This window comes from Anser cygnoides, chromosome Z, assembly GCF_040182565.1.
Source record: "Anser cygnoides isolate HZ-2024a breed goose chromosome Z, Taihu_goose_T2T_genome, whole genome shotgun sequence".
Classification (NCBI taxonomy): domain Eukaryota; kingdom Metazoa; phylum Chordata; class Aves; order Anseriformes; family Anatidae; genus Anser; species Anser cygnoides.
The window spans coordinates 76,402,954-76,430,031 of record NC_089912.1 but is presented as its reverse complement, the minus strand read 5'-3'; the positions used below and the strand labels follow the sequence as shown (position 1 = coordinate 76,430,031).

The 27,078-nt window shown below is 37.1% G+C and overlaps 1 protein-coding gene across 1 annotated transcript in view; it reads right to left on the bottom strand.

The window, feature by feature from the left end:
- NLN (neurolysin) overlaps positions 1-27,078 on the bottom strand; it is a 39,413-nt gene that overhangs the window by 10,106 nt on the left and 2,229 nt on the right. Inside the window, exons 2-8 of the mRNA XM_066988725.1 lie at positions 17,290-17,546; positions 14,914-15,062; positions 10,287-10,394; positions 8,721-8,823; positions 7,613-7,773; positions 6,041-6,176; positions 1,109-1,475 (exon numbers count right to left, since the gene is read on the bottom strand). Coding sequence (XP_066844826.1) covers positions 1,109-1,475; positions 6,041-6,176; positions 7,613-7,773; positions 8,721-8,823; positions 10,287-10,394; positions 14,914-15,062; positions 17,290-17,546 — 1,281 coding nt within the window. The remainder of the gene's footprint in view (positions 1-1,108; positions 1,476-6,040; positions 6,177-7,612; positions 7,774-8,720; positions 8,824-10,286; positions 10,395-14,913; positions 15,063-17,289; positions 17,547-27,078) is intronic.

Sequence of the window (27,078 nt, the reverse complement as noted above, 5' to 3'; positions counted from 1 at the left end):
GATTCCCAGCAGCACTTACAAGAATCTGATTTTTACTCAAATGCTGGAAGAATACACACTTTAGACACCAATTCTATTTTAAACTAGTCACAAACTCTTTAACAGAGAGGACTATGTTCTATCCTCTGAAGCAATAACTTCTCTTTCATTACAGAAGACAAAAGAATACAGTTTACTGTATCTTCAGTGTGATCCAAGTTTAAATAAGACTGATTTTGAAACTTCTGCCGTAAACCTAAGTGGTTAATGGGGTAGTGAAGGCAGAAAAGTCTTATTAACAAATGTCTTCAGAAATTCACGATATGCATAAAGGGGAGAACAGAAAAACAAGTGAAGAAGAAAACCCATGCCTATTTTTAATGTACCAATTTATGTACTACTGTATTCACTCACCTAACGTTCTTTACCCAGAGAAGCCTTAAATCAACTTATATTAAAAAATGACATTTAAAAATTGCTGAAAAATAATTAAAAAACAGTGAGAAATAGTCAAAAAATAATACCTAAGAATAAATCTTGTCCAATTATCCTAGTCTCCTAATCTCTTATGAACAGAAATGATGCTGTGAACAGCTAAAGAAGAGCTACAGTGATCAAGCTGGAAGTACATTTCAAGGTGTGCTCAACAGGAATCTGTTCTTGGTCCTGAGCTATTTGACGCTTTCGTTAGCAGTCTGAAGGCAGAACTGGCTACAAAATATGCATATAAAGTTTAAAGAGGAGCTGGGAGAAACTTAAATGCTTGGCAGATAGGAGTATAACTGATCTGAACAGACTAAAGTAATAGTTCAGCATAAATGAAAAATCAAACATGGTATTACAGTTGGGAATGAGAAAAGTCCATGAAGGAAAAAAGGAAAAATGATGAACTGACTAGTCAGTAATACTACAGAAGATGAACAAAGTTGTAATGCAAAAAAAAAAAAAAAGAAGTAAACGATCTGAAAACAGTCCAAAACAGTCCAGAGGACAACTTTATGAACACAGTAATAGCCTTACCAGTGGGACAAATATTTACTTCCAAATGCATTTAATTTCACCTACACCAGTAACCCACTAAGTTGAATTCCATTTTAAGCACATACATAAAACACTAGGTGATAATTACCTGGGGTAGAGGTCCAAATAGAACTGCCCTAACATTTCTCCTGTTGAGTTGTCCTTTACTGTATAAAGAGTAACACTGTCGTGCCAAACATGGGCACTTTCTACTCGCTCAAATACAAGTCCAAGCAGATTCTGGTAAATATTCAGTAAGCCTTCTGTAACAGCCTCAACTGGGAAATATTCTTTCAGCTTCTCTTGATCTATAGAGTACTTCAGCTCTTCTGTTTTGTTCATATAATAATGAAGATCCCATGCATTGATTCTTCCATCATAATCAAAGTTTCTTTCTTTACACTCCTTTTTCTTCAAATCTAGAATGAATTCTCTTTCCTTCTCAACCAATGGCTTTAGCTTTTTACTCAAATCATCTGAAAAAAAGATTGCCTTTGAATCAACTTGTGCATTCCTTACCATAATGTATATTCCTGCAAAACAGACTCAGGTTTATACAGTATAACTTTAAGCACATGCCCTAAACGTGCATTATAGAGTTTTCTATTTGTTGATTAACAAACAGCAAGCAAGCTGCTTTCTTGTCTTAATGAGTTTTAGTGCAGGCATGTTATAAATAATACACAAATCTGCATAGGCCTAGCAGTACTGTGAAGGGTTTGGGGAAATTTTAGACTTATTCAAAGATACCAGAAATGGAAAGAAACACTTGACACATTTGCCAGAAACCTTGTGTTTTACCTCATGTAATCTCAGTTCTCTTGATGTGTTTCTGCAGAAGCAGCTAAAGACTACAACTACTATTAGTTACTGAAGCGTAACACAAAATTCAAACACTATTTTTTCAAGGACTTTTCAAAATGGATTCTGACCTATTTCTAGCTAAGGTCCTATTAAAAAGCAAGAGACCAAAGAGTTCTTGCCTATATGATAGCTAGCTACTCTCCTACCAAGTATCAGTTTTATCCAATATAGCTTCTCTTGGACAAGAAAGAGTCATAGCACTACGAAAGCAATATATTTAATATAAAATTATTAAGCTAATTGAAGCTCTCATACAGTACAATCTATATTTATGTTATTCGTAGCATTTCTGGACTACCGAACACTTTTCCTTAAGAATTCGGGTTAATGGCCACTATTGGTATATAGAGAGTAAAATTTAGGTATTGCCTCTCCTATTTCTAGAAAGGCTCTAAAGCGCTAAATGCATTTACATGATTGATAAATACTAACAGTTTGCAGCTCAAATTATGCTAAATTCAGAATATGTCATAAGACAGAATGTTTTTCCTCCTAGCCATAAGATCAGCTTATGAACATTGATTGAAAACACGAATATGAGCCAACTAGGAAAGGTGCCCTCCTAGATCTGTTGCTGGAGAACAGAGAGGGTCTTGTGGGAGACGTGGCAATTGGTGGCCATCTCGGTCATAGTGACCATGAAGTGGTTGAGTTTAGAATTTTATGGTGACAGAAGGAAAACTGTCACCAAAACTTCAGCCCTGGATATGGGGAAAGCAGACTTCAGGCTGCTCAGGGAACTAGTCAGCAAGGTCCCCTGGGAAACTGCTTTTGAAGGCATTGGCATCCATCAGCGCTGGTCAATCTTTAAGCACAGCCTCCTAAAAGCACAAGATCAGGCGATTCCAAAATATCGGAAGGCAGGCAGGCGGGGCAGAAGGCCAGCCTGGCTGACCAGGGAACTTCTACTGGAGCTTAGGCGAAAAAAGAAAGTGTACGGCTACTGGAAGGAGGGTCAGGCGACAAGGAAGGACTACAGGGATGCTGTTCATGTTTGTAGGGAGAAAATTCGTGTGGCCAAAGCCCAACTAGAGTTGAAGCTGGCCATGTCTGTGGGAGACAATAAAAAAGTTTTTTTTAGATATGTGAACAGAAAAAGGAGAACCAAAGAAAACACAGGTCCGCTACTAGATGGGGAGGGTCTCCTCACAGACAATGACATAGGCAAAACAGAAACGTTTAACGCCTTCTTTGCCTCTGTTTTCAACACTGATGATGGGCTTCGGGACCCAGGGTACCCTGAGCTGGAGGGCCATGATGGTGGGAATGACAAACTCCCAACCGACCTTTAACATGTGTGGGATTTGCTGCTCCACTTGGATCCATACAAGTCCATGGGTCCGGATGGGATTCATCCCAGGGTGGTTAAAGAGCTGGCTGGCGTCATCGCGGGACCTCTCTCAATTATTTTTCAATGATCTTGGGAATCTGGAGAGGTCCCATTGGACTGGAAGCTGGCAAATGTTGCGCCAATTTTCAAGAAGGGTGAGAAAGAAGACCCTACCAATTACAGGCGTGTCAGTCTCACGTCAGTGCCTGGTAAAATTATGGAGAGGATGATCCTTGAAGTTATTGAAGCGCACCTGGGGGACAATGCAGTCATTGGTCCCAGCCAACATGGGTTCATGAGGGGTAGGTCCTGTCTAACAAAATTGATTTCTTTTTATGATAAGATCACCCACCTAGTCCATCAAGGGAAACCAGCTGATGGGATCTTTTTGGACTTCAGCAAAGCTGGTGACACGGTTTCCCATAGGATCCTACTGGACAAAATGTCCAGCATACAGCTAAACAAAAGCATCATGCGATGGGTGAGCAATTGGCTGACTGGCAGGGCTCAAAGGGTTGTGGTAAATGGGGCCACATCTGGCTGGAGGATGGTCACTAGTGGGGTTCCTCAAGGCTCCATTTTAGGGCCAGTCCTCTTCAATGTTTTTATAAACGATTTGGATGTAGGACTGGAAGGTGTTTTGAGCAAATCTGCCGACGACACCAACCTTGGAGGAGTTGTGGACTCAGATGAGGGTGGAAAGGCTTTGCAGAGAGATCTGGACAGATTGGAGAGCTGGCCGATCACCAACCGCATGAAGTTTAACAAAAGCAAGTGCCGGGTCCTGCACCTGGGACTGGGCAACCCCGGCTATACGTACAGACCGGGCGACGAGACGCTGGAGAGCAGCCCCGCAGAGAGGGATCTGGGGGTTGTGGTTGACAGCAAGTTGAATATGAGCCAGCAGTGTGCCCTGGCAGCCAGGAGGGCCAACCGTGTCCTGGGGTGCATCAAGCACGGCATCGCTAGTCGGTCGAGGGAAGGGATTGTCCTGCTCTACTCTGTGCTGGCGCGGCCTCCCCTCGAGTGCTGTGTGCAGTTCTGGGCACCACAGTACAAAAAGGACATGAAACTGTTGGAGAGTGTCCAGAGGAGGGCGACGAAGATGGTGAAGGGTCTAGAGGGGAAGACATATGAGGAGCGGCTGAGGTCACTGGGCCTGTTCAGCCAGGAGAAGAGGAGGCTGAGGGGGGACCTCATCGCAGTCTACAACTCCTCGCGAGGGGCAGTGGAGAGGCAGGTGACCTATTCTCCGTAAACATCAGTGATAGGACCCGCAGGAACAGTGTTAAGCTGAGGCAGGGGAAGTTTAGGCTGGACATCAGGAAGAGGTTCTTCACTGAGAGGGTGGTCGCACACTGGAACAGGCTCCCCAGTGAAGTAGTCACTGCACCAAGCCTGTCTGAATTTAAGAAGAGATTGGACTGTGCACTTAGTCACATGGTCTAAACTTTTGGGCAGACCTGTGTGGTCTGTCTAGGAGTTGGACTTGATGATCCTTATGGGTCCCTTCCAACTCGGGATATTATTTGATTCTATGATTCTATGATAATATATATGAACAAAGCACAGCAAACCATGCTGTTATGCTTGTATCTGAATATATATCAAAAAAGCTAAATTAAAGATGACAATTAATTTGATGGACATTCTACCTCTACCACAGTAACCAGGAAACACAATATTTTTGAATAGAAATATTCATGATCTTGTAATAAGTTAAAGTTACAACAATAACTACTAAATTTTGAAGTGTGTCAGCTTCCAAACAAATAATTAAAAAAAATACTACATACGTCCATTTAGAATTACAAAAACATAGCAGAAAGAGTTCAAAATATTTTCACTGCACTTAAAAAAGAAGTGATTTTAACAATTATAAATCAAAACTAAGCATAGGTTCATTGACAAATATGCAGATAATTGGTATTGATAAATATGGAGCTGAACTCACACAATAACATGAGAAATGTGACAGAATTACAGGTAAAGGAAGAGGTGCATTTAAACCTCTTTATTGTTGTATAAACACACAGGAAAACAAAAAACAATACCACCAAACACTTTATTGCTGTACTAAATAATTTTGGGGCTGCTGATTTATACAATATATAAATACAATCCTCTTCACCAAAAGGACTAACTGGTGTTAGGACACATTAACAAAGGAACACATACTATTCTGTGAAACTGTATAATTCTGGAGTGCAGAGGTTAACTCTGTGCACAAAATGGGCCCACTGAAGTGAACAGGATAACTATACATATCTGTGCCATTAAAATTTTCAAAATATCTCAGGTTTCAAATAGAATTGCAGTAAAGGGCTTTTGTCTTCAAAGAAATCAAGACACTGCAGATATATAATTTTTTATACAGCTCATGGAAGCTGCATCATCATATACTTGAATCTTTTATTATACTTAATGCAGTTATATCAGTGGACAGAAAGAGACACTAAGGCTACATAGGCACAAAAAAATGCAGCTAACCTAAGGTAATGAAAAGCTGCAAATGTTATGCAGCCTCTTGAACTGAGAGAATATGCTTAGGCTGCACATGTTATTCTGGTTCCAAACTAGGATAACTGCATTTGGGGGCAGGGAAAGACACTACAGTTTGCCTATACTGACTGTCACAAAGAAGATGTTTTCAGATTTTTATTTTATGCTTCCCTGTCTTGGGGCAATTCTATTTGTACAGCTATGGCCAGAACAGAGGCAACAGGGAGTTCCTTTTCCACCTAAATATGACAGACACTATGACGAATTATTTATTTAAATTATCTTGGCTGAGGAGCCATGTTGCCATTCCAAATATAAGAGTATTGTTTATAAATAAGAACAAACCTAAGAAAGTTGTTACGTTATCTGTGCTCTTCGCAGTGTTTACCTCCAGGACAAAGTTGGCATGTGTATTATAACCAAGCAGTTCTGCTACTTTTGCCCTTAGTGGAAGCAATTGCTGAAGAATTTTTGTGTTCTCCTAAAAAAGAAAGGAGGCAAGTTTGTGAAGTGAAACCAAGAAAACTATCTTATTGAATGACTGTATGAAAAATACTTGTAACCATAAGGAACAGCACACATTTACAATGACACTTTGAGACATAAATATAGAATATCATAAGTTTAGCTAGATCTTTGTAATTTTTTTTAGTCACAACACTTAACTGCAAGCAGCTAGATGTCCAGTTTTCTAGTCAATCTGAGTCATTACATTCCTTACTATAATTAATCTGTTTCAATTAATCAAACAATATACCATTTCTTCTGAGCGTAACAAACCTTTGACTGTTGCAAAGAGTTTATTTTCTTTATCGACCATTTAAATGTAAAAGATAACAGGGACAAAATGCTTAATTGCTTGTTAGTGGTTAAGACAGACTGCAAAGCCATTGTGCTATCTTCAAACCTTGTTTGCAAATTTCCCTCTTTTGCCATTCTGACAATAGCAGTCAGAGAAAAGGATCTGAAACACAAAAGCCCCAAGCACTGACCTAGATAAGGTGGAGGATCTCTGAGAGGCTTAAAACGTAATTGTGTTAATTTCCATTTCTAGAAAAGCGAGATTTCTCAGAAAAAAAAAAAAAGGAAGAAAACTTTTTTTCAGGGTACATATAATTGACTAGGTTTGAAGATTCTCCCACGGTTATAACAGCATATCCCTTTAATTCTGCTGACTTACAGCGTTCAGTTCTTGGTACCATTTTATCTTATCTTGTGCTCTTCACATTTCCCAGCATTTCAAGTACAAAAGCACAAATCTGCCTTTATTCTCTAATGGTTGGTACAATTGCCTGCTAAATGACAGTTCTTCTATCCTTTCTAGCCTTTTCATTATTTTTGTACCTATCTGGGTGCCAAGCAGGTATCATCAGTATCAAATGAATTATTTGTGAAATTATTTCTTTTTTCTATAAGGTACATTACTAGCTATTTTTCAGATAACTAAATGAATCTTGTATAAAAATTAGAAATTTTTAACATCTAGTTAAAGATGTCCTCAAGATGCTGTGCATTCATTTTATATTTAATCACTTGCATTTCATAATTAAAACATATGCTCAAATAAACACTGTTATTCTGAAGAATAGGAAGTAGTATAGAAGCCATACTCAGCCAGCCTTCTCTGGGAAGAAAGTGCCAGCAAGTAGTTACAGAACACTGTAGGAAAATGTGGCAGGTTGCCAAAATCCTACTTCTATTAACAGCACCACTGATATTTTAAGATACATACATAGGCACACAACTTCCTCTTTAGACATCAGAATAAACTGGAGCAAGGAAATATTACAGATCATACTGGTAAGTTTTCATTTCATAGCGCTAGACAAAATACAGAGCTCAAATCTAACATCTGAATGCCCAGCTCCATTTTTCAGCTCTGTCATTACCCTGCAGAAAAGTCAATTTATGATGTACCTCTTTGCATCTGGTGTTAAAGGCAGATTCCATTTTTCTCCTGGTTTCTGAAATGCAGCACTTCTTCATAACAGGAAAATAGTGGGGATACTTTAAAGTAACTTTGTATTTGTCTTCCTCAGTCTTCTCTAAACTGTTAATAAAGTCATCAGGAAGGCCTTCTATAGAATACAATTTAATAAACAATGTTTACTAGAATTAACTAGACCACTCCCTTGTCTGTTACATTATTGTATTTGTTCTGCCTGCATCGGAAATACAACACTTCTTTTTGCTAACAATTTTTAAATAATGTTATTTGCTAATGATTGCTAAGCCAAGCAAAACACATTTTGAAACACTTTATTGGTGAAGAAAATAGAAATAAATGTAAGGCTACCAGACAAGAATAGATTAAAATTTTAAAAGAAAAAAAAATCATGTTATTAAAGCACATCTTATGCTATGCCCTCCAGAAACTGAATCCCTAAATCCTCTGTCACATGAAAAATGTGACATTGAATATTAGATATTTCTTCACCCAGAGGGTGGTGAGGCACTGGAACAAGTTGCCCAGAGAAGCTGTGGACACCCCATCCCTGGAAGTGCTCAAGGCCAGGCTGGATGGGGCTTTGGGCAACCTGGTCTGGTGGGAGGCGTCCCTGCCCAGGGCAGGGACTTGTTATTGGGAGATCTTTAAGGTATCTTCCAACACAAACCATTCTGTGATTCTATGACCTCTAGATCAGTTTAAATCACTTAAGTGCCTTAATTTCTTGCATGACAAAAAACTTTTTCAAATAATTTTAATGAAATAATACCCAGTGGGGTATTACGATAGTGGAGAACTGAGAAAAGAAGCAGTGATGAGTAATGGTATGGAAAAGACAGTAAGGCAGATATGTTCACTTCATGCAAGGCAAAACACTTCAGGAAGCACAAGTCTATGAAGAAATCTTAAACACTTGCAAAGAGTAATTTTAAGCTTACTTTGGGGAAGAATTAAAAAAGAAACAGAAAAGACTGGAATACAGCCAGAATTTCATTTGATATTTCAGTGGACCAAAAAAAAATTGCTCAAGTAAAACTGGAAGGCTGAAGAAATGGAACGAACACGCATGGTACTCACCAAGTTCTTCCTTAGAAAATACAAGATATGTGTTTTCCTCATTCAGGTTCTTGTTAAAGTCTATACACAGCTCGCTCAACTTTTTCTTCATTGTCTTTATTTCCTGTATTGGGTATAAACTTAACTTAGTGGGAAAAAAAAATCAATTGACAATTACCACCCTCCATATGAACAGAATTTAATTTTTCTAGTTATCTAGAAAGATATTGTAGACTACTGTAGACTGGTAGAAAACTAGTCTATATAACTAAAAAATCTTCTACATCTTTTTTTCTAGATTTTTTTTTTCTTCTAGATTGCTCTACTAGTCTACAGTGAGTACTAGCATTGGCCAAATAATACACTGCAGGTAGTATCATACTTCACTCTCCCTCAGGCTCAGTTTTACCTTTATTTTGGTCTTGAGCAATCCTGTTGCCAATGAATCCTAGGTTGGGTATGTTGCTCTAACAACATCTCAGATTTCTTTTCAACTCTGAGAGGACTGAGCATGTAAACAAGTTCACTGAGCAGAATGTGCTAACATTCAATTATTTTATTTAATTTGAAATTTTAAGTGTAAAGAAAACCTCTAAAATCACTGAGAATCAAAGGACTAAAAATGGATGCAACTTGTTGAAAAGCACTTATTTGAATGGAGTACAGATATGACAAAAAAGAGAATAGCCATACAAGACAAAAGTATTCCAAATCCTTTTTAAAAATGCTGATATTGACCTACCTGAACTATCTTTTAACGTATTTTATAGCACGACTCTACCTCTTACAGGTAAGTTCACATGAACATAGTAATCAACACTAACAAGAACAGACAACAAATGAAAAATTTGGCATCATTAGTCAAGATTTTACTTAAATGTAGCTCAACTATTATCTCCTTATAAAGTATTTAAAAATTCCTTCAAAGATATTGGTTGCCATTTAAGTAATGCAAATACACACTAAATAATATTCCTACTAACACTAGAATGTGAATTAAGAATGATTATTTTCAGCAAAGAAGGAAGTCTATCCAAGAGTCACAAATCTAGATTGTTACATAACATCAGCTTGGAATTTAAAGAAAATTACACCAGCATCTCAAATGCTGACAATTTTAATTCATCATTTTCAGAAGAGACAAGTGCTTTTATACACTCGAGTAAATCCTCCCTTAATGGGGTCAAGATTCTTAGTACTCCCTCTAAGTTACCTCATTTTTTTAGTCAAAATGCAAAACCCTTGGACTCATTTTACACCAATGGTTGATATTTGAAATTAAAATAGCTGTGTCTTCTCTTCCAGACAGACATCTGGAGTAAAACAAAACAAAACAAAAAAGCTTAAAAGTGGTGATGCATTCCAATTCTATCTACTGAGTACAGTCAGAGTCTAACAAACTAATTTTGAAGACTTAAAATGATGGAAGTTTAAAGGATGGATATGGAACTAAGAACAGTTAAGATTAGAGTGGTTATTATGCAGGTCCAAAGACACAAAGTTCAAATATATGCTTAGCACACAATCATAATTTTACCCCTTCAACAATTTGTCCCCGTTACTTTATAAACTAAGAAATATATTTACATTCTGCACTTCTTTAGGAAGATGGAGTCCATTTCTTTTTCCCACTTGAACTGATTTTTCTAGATACCGTTTTGTTTCAGGCTTTACATTTTCAAGATCACAGGTTTGCTGAAATGACAATATAGGATAATTTAATTTACAACACAGTGAGAGAAACATTAAGCATTAGAAGGGTCTGAACAGAGTTCTTTAGAACACCACCACAAAAACACTACAACATCCCAGACTTTAGTGTGAAGGATGTTCCAAAAAGTTACCCTATAGTATTCTCACACTGACGTAGCAAGGTTTTAAAACAATTTTCTTTTATTAAATTTCTCAGTCAGAAGCAAGAACCGGAGGCGTGTTCTCTGTACACTTTACTTTACCGAAGTAGCAAATTTAGATGTTGTCATAATAGCAAGCCCTTTTAGTTATTAGTGCCCTGCACTTAAACTCTTTTGTAGAAGTAGCTCTCTTATATATCATTAAATAGAAGAAATCAGTGCCTTACGGTAATATTAAACTTCAAAACTTGAAGGGATTTTAAAAAATCAAAAGATTTAATGTATTTAGGGCTCACTGAAGGTTATCAAATAGCATAAAATTCAAGCTTTTGGATCTTCCTCTTTCAGAACAAAGCAATCGGTGGCAACAAATAACACAATAGCTATATGTCAGGTTATGCCATTATGAAGATTCTCGAATGGTCATTTTCTAAATCAACCAACAAGAACAAAGCAAGCAAAGAGACAACATCCTGCTTGTAACAGAACATGAACCAATAATGTGAGGGTCTTCCTGGAAGGTGACAAAGGAATAACTACGTAATTCAGAAAATTGTGATTTTTGTCACAAATCGTGATTTTATTGTATTATTTTATTTTACATTATAATTTTATCTTCCACCATCTAAAAATGAACATTTTAACAAGGTATAATTTATAGTACTTGTTAAAAAGAACATATTCAAGACCATCTTTAAAGTAGCAAGCTGGTGGAATTAGTTCTGACTTGTCTTAACAACCCTCTTGTCAGCTTACCTACCTACAATTAATTCTTGACTACCATCTCTGAAAAGTAAGGACGTTGAAACATGCAAATTTTATGAAAGAGTTACACAACTGTGTGCAAGTGTCAACTAATGATCTGCAAATTACCTCTCTTACTTTACGAGAAAAATAAGAGAGGAACCCACTACATCTAGAAGTGTCAATGCTGTGATATTGAGCAGAAAAATGTTTGATATTTGTAATAATTAGAATTTTCGCATGTTGTTTTTTTAATAGACAACCCATAATTCCAGGTGTTTGTTGTTTTGATTTGTTTTGGTTTTAGCAAAGACTAGTGTGATAGAGAAAGCAAGATTTTACCACGGTATAAGTGAAAAATGCAGATACTGTTCACTACATTAACATTTAAATTGTGCTAACCATGCTGAAGGCTCAGAAATTAAATGCATAAGGAAAAAAAAACCATGGAGCAGTCTAATCTCCGTAAAAAGATACTGCTTTTATTATAGTAATGATTAAAGACAGAGGATTGTGAAAAGTTTCACTGAGTTATGCAGGCCTTACGAGGGATTTCTCAGCCTCAACATCAGAAATGTTTGAAAAATGGAACTGACACACTACTGAAAATCTCCTGGCCTGAAATCAACAGAATTTTAAGGCAGGAAGAAGGAATTCACAAATACTAATTTTAAGGCCTTACACACAGTGAATATTGGCTCCTTTTAAAGCTAGGAAAGAGAAATACATTATGTTGGGAAAAAGGAAGTCAAAACTAAATTAGTGTTCTTCATCCTTCTCTTGGTGACTACATCTCTCTCTCCCATACACTTCACCAGACATCAGTTGTAAATAGCTTCTATTTTAACGATAGCCTTTGTGAAGTTTATTTCCAGCATAGACATGATTAAGTCAAGAATAGTTCACATTCAGAAAGACCTGTCAGGTCTATAAGCACTCACAAGCACCAAGGAACCAAGTGTGCTCTGCAGACATCTCTGAACTTCTGCATGGTCAGGATGCTCTCTAAGTCCAATGTTTCTTTGATGAACAACCTCTAAGTTTGCTATTTTTCTGCTAATTTTAAATATACTACACATGAAATTTTGGAGTTTTCCAGAAGTATTAAAATGGTCATCACCAATGATGTTATACGCCATCTCATATTTGTTTTGAACAAGCATGCTACCCTATTCCATGAAGAAATTTTCAGGCAGAATAAGAAACAGAACCAACTTAGAATATTGTGAGCAAAAACTGCAGCAGCTGTTTACATCAGACTGTTTCCTGAGGGTGTGTGGGTGGAGAAGATTGGCAACATTCTTAAGCATGCCTCTGCTAGCCAACATGTGCAGATGTTAGGTGTAAGAAAATTTAAAAGGATAGTTTCACTACCAAATTCACCTTTATTCCAGGTTTTGGATGCCAAAATTAGTTTTCTAAAGGGTAAGATCCAGGGCATACTTGACAACACAAATTGCAGAAATTTTGCAGAAATCTTTCCCCTTACTTGTGGGGAACAGAAAAAGGCTAGATTATTTTCACTTTTTTAAAGATAAACACAAAAACCTCACACATCTTCCACCATCAACACTACTTAAATAAAGTGGAACTTAGGATGAATCATAAACATAAAGTTTGAAAAAGAACTTATGAAAGTTTGGTCCTTACTGAAGGGAACAAAGACATCCCGGATATCACAAAGATTTGGCACATTTAGTCATCTGTTAGTGGATTGACTGCAGTATAAATAACATGGGAATGTGAGGGGCCTCATAATCCTCACTGCATTTTAACCTGGCCCCTGTAGAGTACCATGAAACTGAATTCACACAAAGAATTCAGAACTATTCATTTCAGAACTATTATATCCTCATTGAGGTGATGAAATGCATGATTTAGCCAAAACGTTTTTACTGGCTTCTTTAAAATGGTAACATGATTTCAGCAAAACATTCTGTTTGTTGAAGTCCCTTTTTTTCTCCTCTCCAGGAACCTGACTTTTCAATGCAGAGTTTCTAACGGGAGAAAGTGTTAGAAGTTTAGCAAAAACTAACAAGAGCTTTGTATTGGTATTTGGAAATAGTAAGAGTTGATCAGTCCAGCACTGTTGGCAATTTCACATCTGTTCTACAACGAAAATGTTACTACTTTTACAGTTATTATGAAGTTGATATATGCTCTTATCTTAGTGCAGGTCGCATTTCTAGAACATTAATTGAACACTAAACATGCTCACATGCTGCAGTTAAACCAAGTAAAATCTCAAAAACATTAATTGGAGATTTAAGCAATAATTGTAACTGTTACAAAAGTAAAATATTGCTTCAAAGGAAAACGAAGAAGGAAAGCTTCAAATGAAAAAGATATAAAAAAAATAGAAACTAATGCTAGTTATTAATAGCAATTATCTTCAGTAGCTACTATCAGAAGTACCTGTAAATTAAAATTAGATGGATACACTGATATTATCCCCAAATGTGTCCTATACTGGGGGGGTGAGAAAATCACAAAAAATAATAAATACATATTAAGCCATGTAATTAATAGCAACTGGTTGGGGGTAGGGAACCCAAGTCTGAACTTAAGGCACTATCTGTGCCTTAAGCATCATAAGGTCCTCAAAATGGGGCTATGAAATACCTACATACACACTTAAACAACAGTACTCAGTTAGAGGAAAACACTTGAAAATACGCCTAGAAAACACAGCAAAAGAAAACAATGCTACTGAAAGGCACTTTAATAAGGTGTTGCTAATATTATTTTTGTTCATGGTTTACACTGGAAAAAGCACAAACAATGACTTCAAGAAATAGGGCTCCAAGGTATCACTAGCATCATGAAAAGCTGAACTTTTCATGATGCTAGTGATACCTTGGAGCCCAAACTACAAAATAAACAGTACAAATGAAGAATACAAGATGCATGGAGATGATCAGTTAGAAGGGTAACAACAGATACTCAAAGGGATAGAAACTAGTTCAACAGTATCTTTTGACTTAGTTTTACTTTGAGGCTTAAGCATCATATAAGGAGGAAGCTACTATGGGGTTGCCTATAATTAGCAGATCAAAAGAGAGAACTTCAGAGGTCACTCCCTGTTACATGTTCTCAATAACTTTTATAACTTAAAACTCAATTTTAAAATTCTCAATAACTTAACATAGTTTTGGATACAAATTCAAAAGCAGTATAAGTTAATCTAAATACATTGCTATATAGCCTCTTCCTCCCTACTAGGTGATGCTTTGGGCAAACCAGCCCATGGGGATTAGCCAACAGAAAACAGTTCCTTTTATTTTTCTTGACGAGTTTCCTTCTGTGGGTTTAGCTTCCTGAACCAGTTCATTGGAAATTTAGACAAATCTGCTGCAATGGAGAGAGAATGAAACACACACCTAAAGATGAGAGGCAAAGAGTGGGAACACCAAGTTATATTGACTCAAGTTTTTATGGTATGGGAACAGTTGAAACAAAGAGAGTGATGGGGACCTTCAAAAGCATTGTGCATATTAACTTCTTTAGATAAAAGTTTTTCACTTTATATAACAGCTTTTCAACTATTTTAGATAAATAGCTTTTTCATCTATTTTATCTACATTTCTACAAGTTATGCAGATATCATTGTGATTTACCTGCAAATAAACGATCTTCTGAAATACATCGTCTCTCATGCTCATCTCCACATCGAAATTAGAAAGCTTTTTGTCAGCTTCTGTACTTGCTAAGCGTACCTCTTTGTCCGGTGAGACGTGCTGGGGAAAATCCAACATGCTTCTTTCCACTGTTTAAATAAAAGGCAATGAACACTTACACAGAAGGCTAGAGACATCACAGATAAAGAACTTCCACTCTCTTATGATATTTATAGAAGATACAAGAAAAAACGTATCCAAAGCAAGCTGACAATCAGATCAGGCTTGAAGCAAATAAAGTGTAATAATAATGTAATGCAAATAATGTAAAAATGAATGGGTGAAGGAACAAAACTGCGTACCATTATGGCAAATAAACATTTGACAGAAACCATCTATTACCGAAGTCTAATTATCTTACCTTCATACTTCTACAAAGTCCATTGAAGGGTATACTAATATGATATGTGATTTTTGGAAGATGTACCATTTGTAAGTGAAGACTGACATTTTTTCATAGCTGGCACAAATGCTTCTATGTTAGTATTTAAAGTGAAATACTCTGATTCTTCCAAACATGCCCATCTGTCCTGAAGTTATTTTTACATTGGTATGAGAGAATAGTGTAAAATCCCCAATTCTTACATATGTTTAAGGAAAAATAATCTGGTAACCACAAGAGATGTTATGTATTCTGAACTTCTAGAGATCATAAGCTAATACAACATTTTATAGAATATTTTTCTGAGATTAAGTAAAACCTTACTTATTAAACAAACATTGCAACTTTGTAATGAATAGAAGCACTAAACAGAAATGAATTGTTACGACTAACTGAATTAACTTAGTTAAAAACTAATTATCCCCCCATCCTCTTGAAAAAACATGTTTTAGAGTAACAATATCCTAGGACAATTTGCTGTAAAGCTTTTTAATTTTATTTACTCTGAAGTTGTTTATGAAGCCCTGAGATATTCTCAGCTCTTTAGAAACCTCTGGAATGCAAGCTTGGGCATATGGCTCTTCTTAAAAACCACTGGAAACTCTTTTTCCCCCTCCTGTCCTTCTGCCAAGGTGGTTCAAAACAACGAACTGAGTTTTAGCAGCTTCCAAGTAAAATCTAAGGCCTGCTGTCATATGTGCTTCTTCAGATCATGAGTTTCAGTTACTGGAGTAAGACTGTTTTTCATGTACCTGTGAAAGGGATACACAGGACTTAAAAATCCAGGTTCCTGATGGAATCCTCGCTGTGGTAATATATCCTTATCATATGCCATGAGGTATTTCACAGGTAAGTCCTGGTAATTTTGCATACACCTTCGATGATTGGCACTACAAGTTAGATATGACCCACTTTTGCAATGGCATGTAGAGTAGAAAGTACGTTGTGGAAGATGCAAGTCTCAATGGCTATGCTTAGAGGCTAATGGCCACTATTTTCTGAATCAAACAGATTTGCCTTTTAATTTAATTTAAAGCATAGAAATTTATAATGTGGTGAAAAGGCATACAATAATTGTACCAAATACACTGGTACAACTAAAACTGAATCTGACAGGAAGCTGTTTGAATCAAGATTACTCAGTCTTTTTGCCAGCATTGATTTCAGTCAATGAATTTGATATGCCCAAACAGTAATTCTAAGTGATGTAAAAGCCACAGACTAATATTACAGTGCAATCGTTTGTGCTGCAAGCTGCTCTTTTTTGCTAAGTGAAGACTAAGCTCCAAGCCAAGGTGCCTGTTTTCAGCACTTCTGTTGCTGCAGCAGATTTTTTGAGAGGATTTAAGAGAACCTGACATTTTATTACACAGACTACTTTGGGGATGCCATGCAGCCACCACATGATCCATCACCTTTTCTCCACTAAGACCATATCAATCTTTCCACGGCTCTAATTGAATTGTTTGTTTCAGTCAGATTATACAGCCTTTGAGAAAGGCGCTGCTTATCAAGCTTCAATATAATACCTATCCCATGGACACTCTACTCTATACTGTTGCACTCTGTCCCCTAGTGGTTGTACTCAGTTTGAAAATAAAATACAACTGCGCAGAGCTTAACATGCAAAAAATAAAACAGGTGACCACTGCAGTTCTCTGGAGTCATCAAAAAGATCAGCAACATAGTTTTTCTAATCCTTATTTTTGCCTCTAGATTAAAGTAGCAGAACTTCATAGCTGATCATGTTACACACTGCAGAGAGATCCTGAAAAATGACTATGACTGGAGGACCCTTAAGAGATGAGACTTCTACACATTCTACACAAGGACAGCTGAGATCTGAACTGTAAGCCAGAACTATCTTTCCTCATAGTTTCTTCATGTGCAGATGGAATGCACTATGGAGAGAATCAATGAAAGTATGCACTAACCTGCATATTCTACTTCTATATCTGCCAAGGCCCGTACAGTATTTTCATGTGTTACTTCTTCAATATCAAGCATCCCAACGCTGTCATATACATGCTTTGTCTTCCTGATTAGTTCTTCAGTTCTTGATCTAATTTGCTCTGGTGAGAGGTCCCATCTCAAAAGGTTTCGGCCTGATGCGATGTATGAAGAAGCCTTGAGCTGGCTAGTGATTTCTGCTCCTAATGTCATTCTCAACACAAGCCGTGGCCCAATGGACCTGAAATGAGAAAAAAGATCTTTATATAGGAAGACTCTAGTTGAAGATGTAGTTTATAGTAAACATCAGAAAAGCAGTTGACCTTTAATAATCACAGAATGTTTTCATTCAAGAAAGAACAAAGTCTTTTTTAGAGCCATGTATTTCTTGCACAGCGGGACTATATATAGCCAACACCCTTATCATTTAAGTTTAATTTTAGATAAATCAGAGGTTTGTCTTCTACCTTTATCCACCTAGAGGATGAACAAGTGCCATCTAATATGTTTGTAGACAGAGATAAAAATTTTGGTATAGAAATAATAAAAATATAGAAATATAAAATAGACAGGTTCAGTTACTACTCAATCTTCTATGAAAAACAGAATTTCAGTTACTGAAGCTCTACAGAGACAATCAATATTTGCATTTTTGAAATTAGGAATAAAACCCACACAGTGATTTGTAGATTATGAAGACCAAGGGCTGCAAATATGTATACAACTAGATGAAAAAAAAAGTAATTTGTTTGTGCTCACTTAACAAACAATTTTATATTTATATTGGATGTCTGCCCCATAATCAGCCATGGGAGGGAAACTTCTAGTTGCTATTCTGTTGAAAATTTATTCTCTTAATTGTCATGGATTTTATATAGATAGCTTCACTTTAGTGCAAGAATTTACATACTATTGAGCTGATTATATAAATCAAGTATATTTCAGCTTTAGCTAGCAGAAAAGTTCACATACATAACTCATCGTAAGTGTGCAGTGCAATTCCTGGCTGCCTTTTTACTAATTTTTGTGACAATACTAAGAAGATGTACCTAGGAGCAATGAATCCAAATCAAAGTTAAGAAGACACTGACTTTGAAATACTGACTCCCACACTCCCACCTCCCTGGCCCAGAAAAGCAACACTCAGCTTTGTTGTATGAAGGAGATATTTAGAGTTAGGCAGCTGACTGAAATTGGGCTAATGAAAACCCATGGTCAACAACATATTAATCTTTAGAACACAGTAATATCTCAGTTATGTATGAATTATTTGCTGAGAGATATTACAACTTTACAGTAATTAAAAACTTGCATTCATGGAGTAAAGCGCTGCGGTGTTTAGTATCATATGAGGATCAACATACACCTTCAGAAAAGCAACAAGGAGATTCTAGACCTTCGAGCTACTAAGGTCAGCTCTGGCAGGCAGAGACTATCTGCCTCCACATTTCATTCACATTTTATATATATATATATATATATATATATATATATAGTTACAGTAATAATGACAATGATTTTCAACCATAACTAAAGAAATATAAGAAAACACAGAGAGAGCTCACTACTAAAAGGAATGCAGGAATGCTTACTTTACACTGTTTTATATAAAATACCTTTTCCTGTTAACACCAGTCATTGTGCATGAACTCATTTTATTGCAAAACCAGTCTGGTATGTGCATAAGTGCTCAAATAGGTTTTGGCATACAATACAGGGAGCATACATAAAAGGACAGGCAATTTTAGCCTGAAGGAAAAACAAAGCACAAGAGTAAAGTGCTAACAATCTGAGAGGAGCCGCACTCAGAGCTTGTATTTGAAGGCAAGACTTTTAATAAAAAGTCTTGTTGGTCTTTAACAGGAATTTTCTAGATATAGCCTAGCCAAAATTATTTTCATACAGGACATAAATGAAAGACAACATTCCTATCTTTATGTTGAGATTTTATTTCCCTTGTTACTACAGTTTCTTCAAATCCTCCCACACCAATGTAGACAAGACGCTTACTTTTCACTTCTACCAGCATACAGAAGTATCAGTGTCCAGCATATTGACAATTTAACTCTGAAAATGAAGCCTGAATAAAGAATATTCCTTCCATCTCTGCTTTCTCTCTCCAGTATGAATTCAGATGTGACATGACTGAATTACTAGCTCCACCACCAGACTACTGCAACTTGGAATCTCATTTAGAAGACTCTGATAGATCAAACTGCTTTTGTAAAAGCAAAAGGGTATGTAATAGCATTCTCAGAATGCGATAGTCTCTCATTCTCCCAAAATACTGAATTCTATCCTGAATCTACAAATCTATTAAAGAATAGTACTTAATTAAGTCCGCTTCCCACTGGACTGTGCTATGTCTAGTCTTTCACACATCACAAGTGCAGCTCTGGCACAACCTCATGGGTGCTGAAGGGGAATCTCCATAAAAGTAGTTTCAAGGCTCTGAACACTAACTCCCTCCCCCCTGCCAGAAAATATCATAAAGAATATAAAATGTGCCAAATTAAGGTCAAACTAGAAGTGGAACAGAATCAAAGGAAAACAATAAATCCAAAAGCATAGAAGTTGACAATTAAGCTAAAGTGCAGATATTCTTCTTTAAAGAGAACTTACAGATTTCTATAATTCATTACCTTCACACAGACATGAAGAAAATGCAGCTCTGCCACTGACCAACAACATATTATCATAAACAATCATGAAAATAATCACAGCAACAACAGATTACATTAACTTCAGCTGTCAAAAAAGTATAATTAATAAAGTTGGACAAATTTAATTAATAAAGGGTCCCTAATTGCTGCAGAGCACTCCTTTTAAGCACCAAAAAAGATGAGACCACCTGATTTTCTCAGTATATTGGCTAGCTGCATTAAGGAATACACATACAAAATTGATAGCTTCATAAACAATTGCCATGAATGCCATCAAGTGATTGACTGTATCTGTTAGAGACAGCTAAACATGGAACAAAACCAGCTTTGTTTTGCAATGCTGACACCTTGTCTTCTCCTGCTGATACAATGAAGAAGTCATTCATATAGATTAACAAAGCCAGCATAAACTCAGAAGGACCTGCAAGTCTTTCCATCTGACCAAGTGAATGGAGGCTTTCAAAAACAGTAACATAACATTTCAAGTAAAAACCATCAGGACATGCAACAATAACATGAAACTTCAAATAAACATATAAAAACACCTGCCGTTACCTTCCTACTAGTTGAGCAGACTCACATGAGATTAATGAAAAACAAAATGCAACTAAAGTATACACACAGGTGAAAACTCAGTCTTGCTATGTCTTTCAGTGGATTAGTATTTCATATTCTTTATCTACATAAAATTGTAAACCAATTCAAATATATAGTAAACTTCAAGTATATAATAAAAGTGATAATTTGTTTTGTTCATGAAAAAAGCCAAGACATGTCAGATGCAAAATTAACAATTAAATAGACTATAAAAAGAAACAAGAAATGAGAGCATAGCTAAAATAATGAATGTTTAAAAATGATTTGCAACTATATTTGTCATATTATTAGAGAGAAAATATTACTGTAAATTGTACCACTGAGGAAAATTTTAACTTCCCAGATATATCTTGGAAAATAAATTAAATAAATTATATTAATTATGGTAGGCACCAGATGCAATAGCAAAGAGCATTTTTCAAGAAGTAAATGAACCAACATGCTGCAATTATTATATAAAAGGCTTGTGTTTCGGTTAATGGCAGCAACATTACAGAAGAGCCAGCCATTCCTTGGACTGAGCAATCAGAAAACAATTCAGTTTAAATTAGACAGAAGAATAAACAAATGTAGGTCCATAAATAAGGTTATGTGTATTCTGCGTAAAGTGTTGCTAGAGTCTGTAGTGGCCAGTTCAAACTGTTTCAATCATTACACTCAACTTTCTGCAGTGCTGTGTAGGACTGTTGACAACCCTGGGTTAGGGATAAGGTCCGTGTTCAGCAGCAGGATGGGCTTAAGACATTCCTATTCCTTCCTATTCCTCCCCCTGGTGCTCATTTCTGCCTTTGTGCACCCCTGCATCTCTGATGGCAGAGTAACTACTGGTAGGATCGTACCTCAGAGAGTCACGGTACCATACAGGTGAAGAATGAATCACAGAATGGTTTGGATTGGAAGGGACCTTAAAGATCACCCTGTTCCAACCCCTCTGCCATGGGCAGGGACACCTCCCACCAGACCAGGTTGCCCAAAGCCCCATCCAGCCTGGCCTTGAGCACCTCCAGGGATGGGGCATCCACAGCTTCTCTGTGTAACCTGTGCCAGTGCCTCACCACTCTCTGAGTGAAGAGCTTATTCCTAATATCTAATCTCAATTTACCCTCTTTTTCTCTCTCCCACTTTCCTGTAGGCCCCCTTAGGTACTGGAAGGCCCCTGTAAGATCTCCCTGGAGATTTCTCTTCTCCAGGCTGAACAACCCCAACTCCCTCAGCCTGTCCTCATAGGAGAGGTGCTCCAGCCACTCGATCATTTTTGGGGCTGTCCTCTAGACCCACTCCAACAGCTCCATGTCCTTCTCACATGTGGGGCCCCAGAGCTGAACAAAGGGCTCGAGGTGGGGTCTCACAAAAGCAGTGCAGAGGGGCAGAATCACCTCCCTCGCCCTGCTGGCCACGCTGCTTTTGGTGCAGCCCAAGACACAGCTGCCTTTGCGGGCTGCAAGCATGCACCGCCAGCTCCTGTCAAGCTTCTCAGCTACCAGTATTCCCAAGTCCCTCTCCTCAGGGCTGCCCTTCAATCCCTCATTGCCCAGCCTGTGCTGATGTTTAGGATTACCCTGACTGAGGTGCACTTGGCCCTGTTGAACCCCATGAGGTTCGCACAGGCCCACCTCTCAGGCCTGCCCAGGTCCCTCCGGATGGCATCCCTTCCCTCCAGCACGTCCATCGCACCACACAGCTTGCTGTCCTCCACAAATGGACCAAAAAATGGAATGGGGTGGGGGGTTTCAGCTCATCACTTCCATCCCATATTTGTTGTGTGACTTCAAAACAGTTGTGCTGGCTTAAGGATCAAAGGAGTGCCAACAGCCACCTAAGCCTGCACTCCTGCTAGAGGATACATGTGAAATGTATGGGTTTAGTCTTGAGGTCTTGAGATGATTGCTGTCATTAATGATAATTTCTACCAAAAGCTGTACAAGTTGAATAATAACTTAGTAGTTATTATTAGTAGATGACGCTTAGTAGTGACTTCTAAAACAAGATTTTAAAAACGAAAACAGATCTTCTAAGTTACAGACCACAATCATTGCTATTTTTGCTAGAATGCCAGGTACTTTATTTTGCCAACAAATCTACAATTTGATTACTTGCTGCTTCTGGAAAATATAAATATGATTTGACTTGATTGAGGACCTTTATAATATAAATACCCTATTGCATTAGAGTATTGTGTTACTCTATTACTGTATTGGAATACTCTATTACAGTAATATAGTGGCCAATGTAACTGCTGCAAAGACAATCAATGCAATTAAACTTACAGGTTGACTTTAAACTTGTACAGTAAATACTTTAAACATAATAAACATTTATGTCAGACTGTTGTTGTTTAAAAACAATTTTCCACATCTGGAACATGCCAAACAACCCTTTATAATAAAGCACTACTATAACAAAATAAGAAACCACAGTCTTTGAAGCAGAATCAGCAAATGTTAGCATCAGCTTTAGAAAATACAAATAAAAAAATCTGCAACCTTGGTCACAAGGTGCTCCTACTACTGATGATCACTTTAAAATATACTCAAGATTTAAGTCTTCTGTCTCATTTATCTCTAAGTACGGATAGCTTTGATTCCATCCAAGACTCTTAAATGATAGTTTTCAAATCAATCTTTACCTAAACAGTATTAGTTACAATGATGAATGAGATCTTACAAACTAATAAAATATATTTTAAAATGTATTTCTGGGAAACATGTATACAGACAGGTTTATTGTACATACTCATAGATCTGACAGTTCCGTATAGCCATATAAATATAAGAGTATATCAGCTTAGTGTAGGATGGAAAACTACATCCTCTGCTGGTGAAAGGTCTGGTATAACAGCTTCGGCGATAAAGGGAAAACCAAGACAGAAAAGATTAAAAAAAAAAAAAAAAAGAAATAAAAAAAAAGAAGGAAAAAAGAAAAATAAAAAAGACAGAGGCATTAAGATGATTTAGCACTGAATATATACTCCTAAAGGTTTGTACATATCACCTTGAAACAAAATGGAATATTACACTTTCTGTGCACTTCCATAAGTAGAAAAGATGGTTCTCATCTTCATAAAATTATCAAAATGTGAAGGTTTCTTACACACAAAACCACCAAATAAAATGTCATCTTCTAGTTTTTGAATATTCTAAGGAAAAACAAATACAAAGATGTTTTTCTTGTTGCACCTTATGTACACTTTGGGGGGGTATTCCCAACGATGCAAATGAGAGAAGATTTGGTAATCACAATAAATAAACTTATTTTTCAATTAATAATTTACTGTATCACGCTTTGTAAAAGCTCTTAATTTAGAAACGAGAACAGCAACAGGATCGTTATTTCTTTTGAAACAGCAGCTCTCAGTTAAACTCTTCCTTATCTTACAGGCTGCAAGAGAACCAACACCGCATGCTGGAAGCCAGCGTTGTGGGCGTGAAGACCGTTTCATCAGGAACAGCAACCAGCATTCTCACGGCCTCACTCGGTGTTTTATCCCCACCTAGCGGTCATGTTCAAATGAAAAAAAAAAAAAGTTCCAAGGCAATACAAGAACTGACAGTTTGCCGCAGGAGCAATTATTTAATACTTGAATAATATTTCCCTGAGAGCGTTACCAAACACATATAAACAATAACAGACAGTCATGGTGTATGTAAACCATTACAACAGCTAAGGCTCGTAGTCAGTGGAACGTAAGGCTTTCTTATTTCCTTTGAGTGAAGACCTATATTATTAAAAAAAGAAGATTTCAGAAACAAACTACAGTCAGTATTCACCAACAGCTAATATAGTAGAGGATGGTACTTGGCCTCTGTTCTCTGCATGGATTTTAAGACAGAAATTTTGTAGACTAAAATCTTTGTACTATTTAGACAGCCTAAATTCTTGCTTGAATTCTAAACACGTCTCCACACTGTTTCAGTTTTGACTCATAGCTTCAGACAATAAGTAATTATTTTTTTTTTATTCCAGAGTAAAGAAAGGACAAAAATTAAGGAAAGTCAGCAGAGCACTGAGTAAACCATGGCAGAAAAAGGGAAAGGAAGAAAAAAAGTCCAAGACAGACCAAGAGTTATATCAACTCAATGCTGACTGAGCTAATTGGAGGGGAAGATGGGGGGGCACATTATTTCAAGTTGGCAAAAGGAATGAGACCACAACCCCAGAATTTAAGTCAGCACTTTTTCCTGCTGGACAAACACATTTGAAATCATTACTACAAGTGTCTGGAGCAGTGAATACATGCCTTGAATTCTTGGGCCCTTTTCCTTAGAAAAGTACTTGGCTTTGTGTCATGACAGAGTTTGACACAGACAGAACTCAGTATGGCAAGAGGACAGTTTGCTTAGTATTGCTGAATTTTGAGTTCCATAACTCTTGAGAGAAACTTTTTTTTTCTTAAGCTATGTTTGATGGAATAGAAGATCTAGAACTTTTTAACACTAAATAATTCATTTTGTCATTAAATCTTTCAGAAAAGAAAAGATTCTTTGCATCTCAGATCACTGTAAGCTGTGTGTTGATTACCCTTCTATAATAGATACACACTTTTAGCTCTTAAGATCAATGTAAGTTAAAAAAGCTGCAAGTTACATGATCACTTTAAAACCTTTATCAAAAAATACATTTCTCTCAGTTCTACTTTTATAATCTTATTATCTGGCAACAAATGTTTACTGGTTTCTCTGGTAGAATTAACATCAACAGTAAAGTAATTGAAAAATGAACTCTTGGCTAATGAAAAATGCAGACCATAAGCAGGAATTCATACAGGTGCATAATGTGTTACGTCTGCCGCAAATCCCTAGGCAGTCTTCCTGTACTTGCATCCTCTATCCATGTCCCCTCAACAGTCCTTAAACAAAAGCAATTCGGAAACTGCTCTGACTGACTTTTATAAGAGGTGATTTCCATGCAGTAGTCTGGAGAGGACCGTGCGGAAGGTCAGGGTTTCTGCAGACTGCCTCATCTCCTCTCTCCCCATTCACGGCATTCGGGTACCCATCATTGTTAAAGTCTTACTAGGACTGCTAAACTGGGCTACAAATCCAGTCTGTGAACTGAACCCTTATGGTGTCACTGCAAATTTCCAACATACGACATTTCGGTTGGAGAATCTTAGAAAGGAGCTGAGAGACTTTTCAACACGTACGTGCAGACTGCAGGTGAACTGCTTAAATTACACTGAATTTGATGCAGGAGGCACTCATCAAGAGTTAATTTGATGATCCTTGTGTGTTCCTTCCAACTCAGGACATGAGTCATGATTCTATGATCAAGGTTATCTTCTTGCTTGGTTCTACCATCAGGTGAACCATACAAAACACAATAGAAAAAAATATTTCCAGCTCTCTCTGGTACTGCCGCATAAGCGTCTAACAAAGGTCTATCATACCTGCTACGTAAACAGCAAACGCATGCTATTTAGTGCTAACACCACACACTGTTACAAGGACAGTTCAGTACTTGAACAAAATCATACAAAGCATTAAGAACAGTTTGTTGATTCCAACTGAAAAACAAGTGGTACTGCAAGACAGAAAAAAAGTATTAAGCAGGGTTTGTAACATAAAAGCTAGATACATTTAAAGTGTACTGCATTCTTTTCTACAGAAGGAACCCATGACTCAATCTGTTGGAATTCTTTGAAGGACTCAAAACAGAGAGAGATCAGTCTACACAGCTAGTTAGTCTGTTTGGCTTTCAAAGACTAATGGAGAGATTAGCGAAGTTACATTTACTCATGACAATACACATGAAATGTCAGGAGAGAGCAGAAGTGGAAGAGAGAACAGAACACAAAGATTTATTATACCACTCTGTAACATGTGAAGCACAAAGACACTATGTGCAGTTCTGCTCATCCCAACAGTTATAAACTTCCTCATCTTCTGTTCTCCCACCTGCCCCAAACCTTTTCCTCTTCTACCAAGTCATGATGAGTCAATACTGATCAGCTGCAGTGAGAAATTAATTCCATCCAAAGAATAACTAACTAGATGGGGATTCTTCAGCCTGGACAAAAACAGAGGAAGTATTTAAGAAATTTATACAATCATGAAGAGCATGGAGAGAATGAACTGTGATGAGTGTTCCCCCTATTACTTCTGACACAACTAAGAAAAAGATCAAACAGTCTTAGGAAGCTTGTTCAATGTAAAAACACACTAGTAGACTAATTTTTGTACAAAATCCTAAGGCAAATGCTTTTTGTGTAGGGAAGTCCCCAGAACCTAGACTACAACAAGGCACAGGACTGTTCTGAAAAGTTACTGCTGCATGTTTGCCTTCTCTTATGTGCTTTCCTAGGCATCCTGATCCTGACTTCTGTAGGAAAGAGGACAGATTTTTGAAATAATCCAAACCATTGAAAAGAAATTTTTCCAAGCCAGACATTTCACAGACTCATACAATAACCCAAATCAGAAAGGACCCACAAGGATCATTGAGTCCAACTCCTGGCTCCACATAGGACCACCCAAATATCAGACCAGATGTCTGAGAGCGTTGTCCAAATGCTTC